This window comes from Streptopelia decaocto (assembly GCF_964273445.1).
Source record: "Streptopelia decaocto genome assembly, chromosome: 9".
NCBI lineage: Eukaryota > Metazoa > Chordata > Aves > Columbiformes > Columbidae > Streptopelia > Streptopelia decaocto.
The window spans coordinates 9,952,827-9,966,307 of NC_138664.1; the positions used below are offsets into that span (position 1 = coordinate 9,952,827).

Genomic DNA, 13,481 nt, shown 5'->3' on the forward strand with positions numbered 1-13,481 from the left:
CGTTTCCTGCTGCATCAATCCCTCTAGAATATTCGCACTAGACTAAGAACATCTCCCAGCTCCCTGACTTCAGAAGGTTTTCCAGCCGCATGGCACATACTCCTCAATCTGATCAGACGCTGTAAGCACCAAGAGTGACTTTTTTTAATTGCTGAGTTAATTTCTTTTGATCTCTCTTAATACCAGTTGCTGAAAACAGGGGAGCCCTATGAAACTTTAACAACAACTACTGGATTATGCTGTGTCTTACTAAAGAGATCTGAATTAACTATAAACCTCAATCTTCTACTAGGTTTGCCAGCATTTAGCCTGATCTAAGCTTCTTTGTGGCTTAAATGGATATCCATCAAGGCAGAAAAAACTTCCAGGTTTTCATCACTGATCTGGTAAGTCAACAAAGGGGGAAAAAAAAAAAGTTCCTGTTTATCTTAGCAAACCAAACTTATGCTCTTGCTTATATATGTCAGAGGATGCTGTGATTTGGAGCCAGCAATCAGCGTGGTAATGACCCTGGAGCCTGCGTGGGAGGTGTTGTCCCTGGGACGGGTGCGGCTGGAGGCCCAGCCTGAGCATTCCCACTCCCACCTCCACAGGTGATGGAAAAGCACTTCCTTTCCACGCTCCTCCTTGGCAGGAACAAGCCTGACCTTTCCCAGAGCAGCTCGCCAAGTTCAGCAGGAAAACATTGCAGGACTTCACGTGCTGAGAAAGGTCAAGATCACAGACAGGCACAGGGCCCCAAACCCGGTGAGAACGTTTTATAGAACAAGAGGTATCCTGGAGGAGAGCAGCAAACATCCTCCCAGAAATCCCGAATTTGCTAAAAAGAGAGAGAAACTCAAGAAGAACACAGTACCAATGGATTGAGAAATGTATAAAAAAAGAGATTGCGCTCTTTGGCAAACATTAATGAAGTGCCATATGAGAGAAGATGATGGGAAGCTCTCTGGTAAAAGCAGCCCCTCCTTTCTGAGCCCTGTGGTACCTGGAGGCTGATACTACAGCTGAAAGAATGAGCTCAAAGTCTGAGCCAGCATTTCACAAGAAACACAAACAAACAAGAGATGAGGATGCGCAATGGTGGAGATTAGACAAGATAATAAGTCTCATGCCTGCGGAAGAAGTCAAGGAAACAGTTATAAAATTGCCACTGGTAATAAACCATTGTTTCACTTTTCAACTTTAAATCATCTTTCCTCGGGTGGTTTGAAAATAATACTTCAGAACACCCACTGAGCAGGCAGAAAAATTTAAAGGTACATGGTGGAAATTAGGAGAGCAAATGGAAGAGGGTGGAACTCACAGTAATACCTGGCTCAGAGTTAACCAAGAGATAACTATGAAAAACACCACTGTGCCATGGGACAGTGGATATAGCGGAGCTGATTCTGCACTGAGTGTAAAGTGTGAGCGGTTTTCTGAACCGGATCCAAAGCACAGAGCACCTAACAAGGCTGTGCCGTTAGTCCCCAGCCCTACAAATATATATTGAACGCACTTGGCAATAAACACTCAGTGCTTCAGATGAACTCATGATACATGCAAGATTGCCAGAGCACTACCTCATTTTGCATTTAGCCAAGCCTTGTTATGAATTTGGTGAACAAAACCTAAAGCAAAACTTATCCAAATTCACCAAATTATACCCAACACGTGCTTTTTGATCTCTGAACCTGGCCACCAGAGAAAACACCGAACAACGGCGGTGCAGAGGGATTTTCTTATTTAACTTCAAGAATTTTCTCTTCTCTTTCTTTTCTCTTCAATCGAGTCTAACAAAAAAGAATTTAGTAGGTGAAGTTGAAGGCTGGTAAGTCTCTTAAGGCAGAGAAGGTTTCGTGCAAAGGGCTTTCCAAACTCCAGTGTTGCTTAACTGAGAGCATTAATAGCTTAAGTATGGTTTAGATCTGGCTCATCGGATTTTTCCTGTGATTCAGAAAAATGAGCCTGGACATCTCACGCTTTCAAAAATTTCATAATGCTCGTAACACCGACTGTTAACATGGAATAACCCTGTTCCTCATTTGTTGTCTTGAGAATTATATCAAATTAAATTCACTGACAAAGAGCAGAACAAGGTTCACAAAATTGCACAAGAGAAACCTGTTTGCTTCGTTCTCATTCAAGCTGCCAAGTTTTAATTTCAGCCTGTGGCTGGGTATTACTTAAGATGTGCACCCATGGCAGGTAGATCTTTTATCAATAGCGGGAAAATTCTTTGTCACTTTTAAAACAAAGTTAACTGATCCACAAAACAACAGCAGAAATAAACCACGGATGTCAGTTTGATAGGACAGTTTACTCAATTCAGGCTTCAGAACAAAACATCTGTCTATCAACAGAGAACATCAAATTGTTATCATATTGATTCACACTGAAAATAATCTTGATAAAATACTCAGCTTTGAACTTTGTAGCTGTACTTTTAACCCCTACTCCTTAAGCTAATATACACTAAAAGGGGTTAAATAATATAATCATGTGAATTTTTGCCAATGTGTATGCTAGTCAAAATTCAAATACATGAGACATTAGGAAAGTGTTTTACACTGGTGCAAGTAATTTCAGTATCCAAAAGGAACGAGCTCTGTAAGTAAAGCCATGCCCATTTGGGGATTTGCAATTTGTATGAGATTTTGGATAACACTGGAATAGTTAAATAGTAAAATGCTTGGGTATGGGGAAGTTCTCACGCATTTGTGAAAAACCAGACTCTCTAATGCTTTTCTAGTTTTCAATCATACGCAGGAGGTTTCAAACTTTGTAGATGTTCATTACTGTCACTCATCAGCATATCTGAGCTCACATTTTACACAGTACCCCACGTTCAAGCTGTGACACTTCTTATTTCAGTAGGATGCTGCGATTCCTGCTCTTGAACTGGCTCTGTACACAAAATAGCATCCCAAAAATGACAGCATGGGTACATTCATACACAAGACAGAAAACATTTGTGCTCCCCTATGACTACTGGCAGATGGAAAAAATATTTTCCTGTTCGCTGCATGTTTTCATTAAGCACCAGGTAGCAGGAGCCCACAATTAAATCCATTATTACACAATGAAGAAAACTGTAAAATATTTTTGAGATTTCTTTTTTCAGGACAAACTGTTAACCTAATCTTTTAAAGTCACACCATTTGGAGAAATGCTACCAGATCCTTTCAAATTGTTTGTGTATGCACAAACCAAAACCCTGATCAGACAGACCCAGCTTTCTGTTAATTAGTCCCCCCAAAAGAGTACCTAAGGACCTCAACTGTTTTTTTTCAAAAGAGTAAAAGCCATAATAATCAAAAGCATTGTCTTTTCTTACAAAGCTTCCTGGAATTTCCGAAGCACTGTTGGGATCTCAAGGTTTCGCCGTCTCCTAAACCACTTTTCCACCAAACGGACTGTACAGTTGCACTTTTTGGCAAGGCCTTGAATCTCTGACTGCAAAAAATGGAATAACGTTAGAAACAAGGTATACTCCAATATTATTTTAATTTATTTTGTAGTTCACAGATTGGCTTTCCGTGATTGTAAGGTCTTAACTTAAAACTATTACTAACATTAACTGCCTATGGCAGTTTACCTTGCAGGCTTCCCAGTTTGGGTGATGTTCACAGAAACCTTGGATTTTCAAGACAGTAATTTACATAAGTAAAGCTGGCATGAAACATACAGATCCACAAACTGTGCTATTGTCTTTCTGGTGGCTTCAGATAGTTTCAAAGATGCAACTTCTACTGCTAAACAAGAGGTTGGGCTGGTGCCATGAATGAACGCATGTGGATGTTGTATCTAGTATCTTATGTAACTATAACTATTAGATGATAATCGAGTCTCACAGGTGAGATGTGGGCCTGGAATTAAGGTGACCTGAGCTCTGTTCTCAAATCCAATGTACTGTGGTACAGAGCAAGTCAGTTAATCTTACTGAGCAAAATCCAGACTGCCTTTTGACACCTAAAAGTCAATTATGACTAGAGCGGTGTATAGAAGTGCATCCAGACATTCGAGTGCAAGGGTCAGGTCTCTGCTTTCTGCATGTTCTGAAGGGGCGGCCACACTAGTGGTGTGCTAAGAACAAGGCAGGGTGAATCTTCCATTTCTGGGTGCTCCGTGCCCCACGTGCAGCAGCCTGTAGGCTTCTTCCCTCTCCTCTGTGCCAAAGCATGAAGGTGTGTGGTGGGTTTGGAGAGGAAGCTGTATGAGGAATGGCTAAAGTCACTTGGTTGGTTCAGCCTGGAAAAGAGGAGACTAAGGGGAGACCTCATCACGGTTACAGCTTCCTCACAAGGGGAGGAGGAAGGGAAGGTGCTGAACTCCTTGGTGACCATGACAGGACCCAAGGGAATGGCAGGAAGATGTGCCAGGGGAGGTTCAGGTTGGACATTAGGAAAAGGTTCTTCACTCAGAGGGTGGTGGACACTGGAACAGGCTCCCCAGGGAGGTGTCATGGCCCCAAGCCTGACAGCGTTCAAGAAGAGACCAGACAATGTCCCCAGACACACAGTGTGAACTGTGGGGTTGTCCCGTGCAGGGACAGGGCTTGGACTCGATGATCCTTGTGGGTCCCTTCCAACTCAGGACATTCTATGATTCTATGACCTCTCCTGGAGCTGCTGCAGGAAAGACAGCAGCATTCCACTCATCCCTGGGGAAGCTCCTTCCCTGCAGGGCTGGTATGCAAATAGTGGGTAGCACTCGTGCTGCATCCACCCAAGGTAAGTCCAGTTCAGTTGGTCTCACCCCCTGGAGAAAGCGTTGGCATGGGAGCGAAGGCAGCTCGGCTGCCGGGAGGGCAGGGGTGCAAACAGCCTCTGTGTCCGGCCCGTCCGGCTGGCTGGGGAGCTCCTGCCTGCCACGCAGGAATAGCCACTTTGCTTTGACAACAGAGCCCAGGAGCCCGCATTTCACAGCCAGGACCGGTCCCCAAGCTGGACACCTAAAGGAAGCAGCCTGAATCTTTCCTGTGTCCTCACGAGTATAAAAATGCTGTGCTTCCTTTCAGAGATTAATCAAACTGTACTCATGCAGAAGGAAGGTATGAAACACAGAGATCAGGATACTTGCCCAGATAGAGAAGAGCTCAGATGTGAACACAAATACATCTATTCCTGATGATATCAGGCAAAACACACAGTAAGAAAATAGCAGAGTTAGGGATCAAAAAGTGAAGTTCCATGCATCACTAATTATCAATATCCCTCATTACAAGAAAGCACATATTTCTTTTCAAAAACCAGTGTAGGAACACTGCAATTGTTTGGTAACTGTAGTTAAGTGAACTTTCTGAGGCTGCATTCACAGCAAAGTGCCTGTTTCCCATAAAGTTGCCTTTTTGTGATGGTAAACATTGGTTATTATTTTTTTCTTGTTCAATTTTAAAAACAAACAGCAAGGCAACAGAAAGATTGCTTTTCTTTCTCACATAAGCCAGGGTTAAGTATGCAGCAATATAACGGATCAAAAAGCTTCCATGCCAGCGTTCCAATATTATTGCTTGCAATAAATATGATACCACTTTCCAATAACAGATGTCAGCTGATGTTTTCTCCAGGCAGAATGAGTTAAAGATGGAACACTGATCTTCACTGGAAATGTTATTAACAGCCTAAGCTAGAACAGCATGCTAGAAAATTAAACATCTTAAACATATTTTCTGTTTTGGATGCCATACACCCTTGTCAGCAGAACAGCAACAAAAACCCAAATAAATTAAGTCATCTGTCAATCAGCTGGAACTCATCCCATGATGTCATTGCTGATAGCTGATTGAAACAGTAAGACTTGGGATTTTCCAAACCCAAAACTTGTTTAAAAGAATGAGAATCCTTACTTGGGATGGATGTTTTGAGCACTCCCGGAAATAACTCTCTAAAACAGGATTAGGTTGTGGCTTCACACGTCTTACATTCTTTATACCTAAGGCTTTTGCTAGAGGTATAGCAATGTATCTGAAAAGACATACCGTGAAAAACTTTAAAAATACAGCACAGTTACAAGACCTTGGCTCTTCTCATGCCAGGATATGAAGAAAATCAGTCTGAAGCAATTTAATCTGCCATAAAATACAACAGTGCACTGTGAGAAAAACAAACCTCCCTCTAGCTAATCCCAAGGGAGAACCACAGCATATTAGCAGTTACGCAAAAGAGCAGACCCACGGGCTGAAGTTTGTGGTTGTGAAATAATACGAAACTAGAGGAAAGAACCTGATTTTTTGTGTCCTTGTGTTTTTCGGGGGCATATTTGAGTTAAGCAACAGTTAAGGGAGAGTGAAACAACAAGAGATGCTCTCCCAATGTGGTCTGAAAGATTGCTCCTGCGATACTTCAAGCGGCAGATGGTCACTTAGCACATTGCTCCACCACTGCCCACGACGCTGGATTGTCCTCATGGTCTGTAGCTTGTGGCGCACAGAAACTCCCCCACAGACTAAAGGCTTCTCTTTCTCTTCCATTCTCCAATACAAATTGCTGCAGAGCATGCTAAATGCTTCGCTCTTCTACTTGGGTAGGCTTTACTGAAAAAAAAATCCCTTGCTCCTGCTGATATCAGCAATTGATTCCTCATTACTCATAGCAGCGGTCACTTCTCCTCATTCACGGGCAGATTCACCGCAGGCCAGATGTGTGGGCTAATTATTCACACAAGCGATTTCCAATAGTGAGACACAGTTGGGCAAGTATTTACTCAGGAGACACTGTGAATGGTTATAAACATATGATCCAAATTACTTTTGATCTCTTAACACGAATGATCTTATCTGGCTCTGTTTTAAGTCTATCCAACTTACGACATCCCAAATTTCCTCATTCTAGCCTGAAATAATCATAAAAACCTACTAATCACATTCTTCAGAGCAAAAAAAGAAAGTCAAGCAAAAAAAATGCATAAATAAGTCAAAGCACTGCAAATCTTAATTCATTTGTAGATTTCCTCTGTGGAGCCAACCTCTGCCTGTCCCATAAGATTCCAGCTGCAGGAGCAATTCACCTTCAGTGCCAAAGTGAGGGAGAAAAAGGAATGAGCATTACTAGATCTGCATAAAATGTTCACGTGTGAGCTCGAGATCCCTCCAGTCTGTTTAATTTTGCTACAGCAAGACACCCGGGATCTATCGGCCTCACACAAACGTTCTGGAGAAGGACCAAACGAAAGGAGAGATTTGGTTTGGCGGACAAATACATCTACCTCTCCACCAAAGAGGAAAAAGCAAAAGGAAACCCAAATGGGTTTGGATTAGTTTTATCTCTAGTGAAAAGAGAGAAGAGTTATCCAAACGCTGCTCTAGAAAAGCTAGATAAGAGATATTTTCCTTCTACATGGGACCACAGCTGCATGTTCCTCAGAGTGAAAATATTTCCCAATTTTTCACCTGCCATATTATCTGGACTAGATCTTTCTAGTCAACCACCAACTAATCTTCTTTTATAAACACAGAAAGAACATTGATCTAAAAACATATTTTTCAAACATTTTTAGCATTAATGAAGGTCAACATTAGTATAAAATTGCGTTTACATTTCTTACCTTTCACTGAAGAATCGGATAAACAGCAATACAAAAGCATATGGTATTGTAGCATATAATTGTTGTGGTTTTGGAAAGACGAGTCCATCACGGTCTACAAAATCTGCCCACGTGCAATTAATAGGCATCCAGATATTTTCCCACCAGAACCAGCTGTTGAGTGTCTTCAGTATGTGTGCCATGCTAAGCAAATAAAGAGAGAATTAAAAACTATTCCTGATGCATTAAAAATAAAACATATTAAACCTTGTTGCATAGAATAGTGGTGCCCAGCTGGCAGGACATTTCCTAAAATTAAGGTACAAGAAAATAGCAGATGAGGCCCGCAAGAATCTGCTGTCTAACAGAGACACTCTGCAGAGCCTGCACCAGGCAAACCTACAGCAAACAGACCTGGTCAGTCAAGTGTGAAATGTGTCAGTTTTCTCAGAATAAAAAAGGAAAAAAGTCAGTTACAACAAGTTGAAAACCCCTTGGTTTAGAACACGCAGGTGAAATTATAATCCATCAGAAGATAAAATACATTTTGAGCTGGTATAAATCAGTGCAAAGCCTTTGACACCTGCAAGGTGGAGCAGTGTGTTAATCTGCTGTCTCACTTCAATCATTCATGCCAGATTGTTTAGTACCTGGTCAAATCTTTTACAATAATAATTTATATTCTATTGTAGCAATTCACAAATGATAGTATGGACAACTGATCTTACCTAGTCTGCTTTCGTAAATCAAACATAAGTGGGTAAAAGGGTGGAAAAAGAAATGAGAAAGTCCAGGGGGTGCCTCAGTTCTGTAATAATGAAGACATTTCGCTACTGAATTACTGCTGCTTAATACGCTAATGGCAATATACGCCTTGATCGCGATTTTGCAAACACCTGTGCACAGGGCTAAGTATAAAAATTACAGTGCACAGCAAGCTTGGGGATTTGCAAGAAATGATTTAATTGTGACCAAATCCTAGATCAGAACAAGATGCCTAAAATCAGTTCTTGACGACAACCCCAACCAACCAACCAAACACTTAAACTAAAACATTTCATTCGTTTAGAAGTCTAATTTTCAAGCTTTGCATTCTGCATTATATATTTTGAAATTTCTGTTATCCCTCATTTAGTCGTAAAGACTTTACAGTACAAATATGCTACATATCCTATTAAAACATCCTAAAATAGATTAAAACCGTAACTTACTATGATGTTTTCCATAAGGCTGAAATAAGTATTTTTTTTCTATAATTTTTAGGAGTGATAAATTTAAATAACTTCTTCCATTCTAAAATTTCCTGTAAACCTGAGTAAAAAATGAGGGAAGAGCTGATTTCACTGAGTCACAGTTTTGATGAGGAAACAGTTGAGCTGGGAGAATTTCAGCCAGGTCTCCTCATGGCATCAGACATCCCATCTGAAGATCTCACAGGGACACGTTTGTATAGGACGAGGTGCTGAGACAGAGAAGCTGTGGATGCCCCATCCCTGGCAGTGTTCAAGGCCGGGCTGGATGGGGCTTTGAACAACCTGGTCTGATGGAAAGTGGTTGGAACTGGATGATCTTTAAGATCCCTTCCAACCCAACCCATTCCATGGTTCTATGACGCGCACTGGGCTGTTCTGACTAAGCTCAAGCCTTGCGGCAGGTTTATGAAACAGCGACTTGTCTCCATCAAGCAGAGCTGGGTTAACAGACACTGTGAATCCATTTACTGACCAGGCACAGTAGCCAGTATTGAAATATTAATAACCCAGCCACTTAATCTTTTTAAATGCCGAAAGGGGACAGTAAAAACCTGCTGAATGAATTGTGTGTGTATAAGCAAAGGCAAAAATAAAGGAGGGAGAAATCACAATTGTTCTTGTGCTGAGACTTTATATGCCAACTTTCAGCCTAGAGCAATTTTTTTACTGCTGAATTATAAACTCCTGGAAGTAGGGATTTATAAGGGGGCTGCTAACAGACCCTTAACTACAGCTACCAGGCGCCATGATAATGAAGCAGGGCTTTGAAACACGACATTTTAGGTCAGACAGAAAGGCTTGCAGGCAAACTGCCCTAGACCAAGGCAGAGACTCATTACACAGTTCTGCTTCCCAATATATTTTGAAACTAGATTGTGTACTGCAAACTATCACAAACTAACTGTAATAAAAATAGGTCAGCCTACTATAACACAGTGGAAAGAGCCCTAACAGTTGGATTATAGCAAGACAGGTTGTGACTGAATAGGCACCCAAAACACTTAAACCCTTGGAAAACCCAGTAGTGCACATTTTCATATTGGATTTTTCAGATCTCGCTAATTCTTGTTTTCCTTCCACACGTGGATGCCTCACCATATGATCACTTTTTCAGGGCTTAAACTAGTTAATACACCTCCATTAAACTAAGCTCATAAGCACAGGCTTAATCTTAAAATTTAAGGGAATTCTGGGATTTGAGGTCCGATTTCAGTGGAAATTCTTCCCCACAAACACCAAACAGAGTCATAGAAAGGTGGGTTCTCTGAAACTTTCTTCTGTAGTCCCCTGTGCTTGTCCCAGGTCTTGCCTGGCACACAGGGGACTTGACCATCCTGATGAATGCTGTCTAAGTAATTCTTAGAAAACTGTTGATGAGATTTCCACATGTCTGCAGCCTATTCTTACATTTCATTAGCCTTAAATTGGATGTTCACCCTACATCCAACCTATGTTTTCACCTCAGCAAACCAGGCCATTCCCTGGGCAGGCTTGAAGATTTCCATCTTCCTAATAGCATGTGCTTAAGCAGTTGGGCTGTTTTCCTGTCTCCTTCGGGTTCAGTTCTCATCATGATGTGCCTGGAGCACCTGGAAGGTGAGGAAGTGCTTCCAAACACACCTGGGCAGCAGGGACCTGAGCATTTTAGTGTCTCTTTGTGCCCTCTTTGCTCTTTAATGGCTAACAGCTGTGGCTATCTGCTTAAGTAGTTTTATCCCACCTTAAATCATGGAGATCCTGAAACATATAGGAACTCCATAAATACTGCTTTGTGGCATACATCATATACAAGCAAGGTTCTCCTCTCCTGTGCTACAAACAAGCTGTGGCCGTTTCAGATTGCTGAGAAATCTCTCATGAAACCCTCATGTACTTTGTATGTTTTTCTGTAGGAATAAATAGCTTTATTTATCATCTCCTTCTCCACAAATACATACTTATTACTTCCTAGAATCATAGGAGAGATTCTTTCCTGAGAAAAGAAACTGCAACTAAAATTAGTATCGGAACCCAATTACACTCTTAAAGATGAACCCATCTATTTTCCCATCCCCTCTGCTAAAACGGTTCTTTCAATAGTCCCACAGCACCACAGATACAAACAATCCAGCTCTGTGGTTTACTCACCATATCTACAGCAACCACGGTCCCAAATGTTAATCCTCGTTACCAGCTTTCTCCACATTATGACTTGACCACTTCATTCTAAATTATTTACTTTGAATCCTTTTGACCCTAAACAAAGACTATGTAAATTGTGAAAGAAGAGGCCAGAGGATGGAGGAGACAGACAGAAAGCACACAGGTCGTTCAACTCTTAGAAAAAACAGAGCTGCCATTTGCTCATCTCTGCTGCTTCCAATACCAGCTGCCTGGGACAATTGTGGCTGAGGGACTTCTCAGAGCCCTTAATCCCACATCTGGGTCAATTCACCAGGCAGAAATGGAATGGCCAGAGAGCAAACTCTGCTTTCAGGCCACATCAGGTTACAGCCACATTCCCAGTGCCGTAGGAAAGAAAATTTCCCATTATTGTTTGCATGCTACTTTTTCAGGGGAAAAAAAGGGGTTTTCCCCACAAGGGCTATTGTTCTAGCATATAGACCAACCTCAAGTATTTGCATGTATTTCGAATTACATTGTCTATACTGTTTAGTTTTGGTTCTAACCCAAAGATTTTTGGCAGCTTCTTAAACCCTGACAGGTCAGGAAGACCAGTAATGCTTTGGCCTTACAATCTTACACTGAAAACACCTCTCCCAAGTGCTTGGAAAGGGAAGGCACCCACCACAGGTCCTCTTGTTGGACTAGTAAACATGTAGAAGACGTTAGGATGTCCCTTCTGCCACCCAGGGGCTATGAACAGTGATGGGCATTCCCTCACATAGTGCCCAAAATCCAGGTGGGAAAACAGAAGAACCAGTTTCTTATCATTTGGGTGAGTGGAGTGCATTTTGCAGTTCTCAATAATCAGGTTTGTTTCCCTGGTACATCAGCGTAAAACCAGAGGACACTTATTTTGTCAGGAGCTTGTTACCACACAAACGCACGTGTTCCAGTATAACCACACGCAGTGGTAACCAGTTCCAGTGCTGGGATCAGGCTACGGGTCCTGAATTTCAAAGGCAGCTCATGTTTCTAGGTAGTATAAACTGTCACAAGTTGCTATTCTCCCATCACACACATATGGCTTCCAAAGAATGGGCAGAAGATGTAAAAGCCAAGCTCATCCTGATTTAGGATGAGCTCTGATAAGAAACATTAAAGCCTACCCAGCCTGAACCTCTTATTGCTAAGAGTGCTGACCTCTGAGATTATTTTTTTCCTTACAGCTTCTAACAGCACCAAGCAAGCAGGAATGAGAAATGACAACAGCTGAGCGACCCAAATTCTGCCCAACCTAGGGTGACAAAACTTCCTCTTCTTCCCAGATTCCTATCCATACACCAGCACCACCAATATTATTTTCATTGACAAAAATGGCATCATTGCCCTTGCTCTAGAAGGACCTAAAAGTCAGCTTAACAAGAAAAGTATTTTAGAAAACTGGAAACTTCCCCTGCATCTTGGAAATGAAATACTCCAAATAAAGCCATCTAATCACGTCCTTGCTAAGGAAGGATCTCCTCTGTAGCCTAATCTGGTTTTAAATGGCCTTGTGCAAAACAGGAAAATCAGGAATGATTACTTCAGGAACTGCATCTTTATAATTAAAGGAAAGCCTACACAGTAGGGAAGTACCAATGTGAAACTCCTGTCAAAGCTCTGTGCCTTGGATCCTTGATATATTCAATTTTTAAAAAATCTCTCATTTTTAATGTCATTAAGCAAAAAAATAAAAAAGGGGCAAATTTTGGTTTGACAAAAGCTATGTGGCTACATTTTGAAAAACAAGTTCAGGAACTGCTTTGAAGTGGAATTTCTGTCTGCTGCAGTCTGGGGAATGAATGAAAAGAAAACAGAGGCAAAGCTTTGTGTTCTCTGCACAAAAGCTCTTGCTTGCAGAAGCTGAATTTCCAAGATCAGAACGAAGAGAAGGGGGTATCCAGGTTTGAAGGACATGTTGGGAGGATTTCATATCTTTATTTACCAGATAAAATAGAAAACCCAAAATTCACTAACACAAACACTCAAGTGGAAGCCGCCTTAATTTCACTAAGCATCTTATTAGACTGTCTACTCAGTGTGAATTTGAAGGTGTAACAGGGAAAGAATCAGCAAAAAGCAAGAATAACATAATTCTCCTATTTCTCTCATCATTTCGTAGAACTGGTAAAACTGCTGCAGTGACTTTTGGGAAAAATCAAATCTCCCAGATATCAAAAGAGATAGAAAAGCTGTTCCAGGCTTAAAGTGGTCTAAAGGAAAAAAAAAATATATAGGATCCACTATACCACCGGTTTTGTTTTTGCTTAAGACTAAGCAATACATGCAACTGATAGCACACACATTTCAGCAACAGATTTGTGCTCTGCTAAAACCAGCACGCTGCTTAAAGAATCCCAGCTGCAATCACCACCATTAAGGGTGAAAAAATACAGGACCTGCATTTTGTTGCCTACAGTTATGTAGCCTTTTTCCTACTGAAGGACAGTATGGAAGTACCTAAGACAGGTACTTTTACAAAAATCCCAATAGCACAGAACAGCGAGTTTTAATTAAAAAAACCTCCACAAGTTATTGTTTGTACTTGTGCAGGTTATTTTATGAAAACTCACTACATTC

The 13,481-nt window shown here is 41.3% G+C and overlaps 1 protein-coding gene across 1 annotated transcript in view; it reads right to left on the reverse strand.

Annotated features, from left to right (window-relative positions):
- Positions 1-13,481, reverse strand: part of CERS3 (ceramide synthase 3) — a 50,262-nt gene that overhangs the window by 24,439 nt on the left and 12,342 nt on the right. The window contains exons 3-5 of the mRNA XM_082060856.1: positions 7,525-7,707; positions 5,828-5,945; positions 3,317-3,435 (exon numbers count right to left, since the gene is read on the reverse strand). Coding sequence (XP_081916982.1) covers positions 3,317-3,435; positions 5,828-5,945; positions 7,525-7,706 — 419 coding nt within the window. The 5' untranslated portion in view covers position 7,707. The remainder of the gene's footprint in view (positions 1-3,316; positions 3,436-5,827; positions 5,946-7,524; positions 7,708-13,481) is intronic.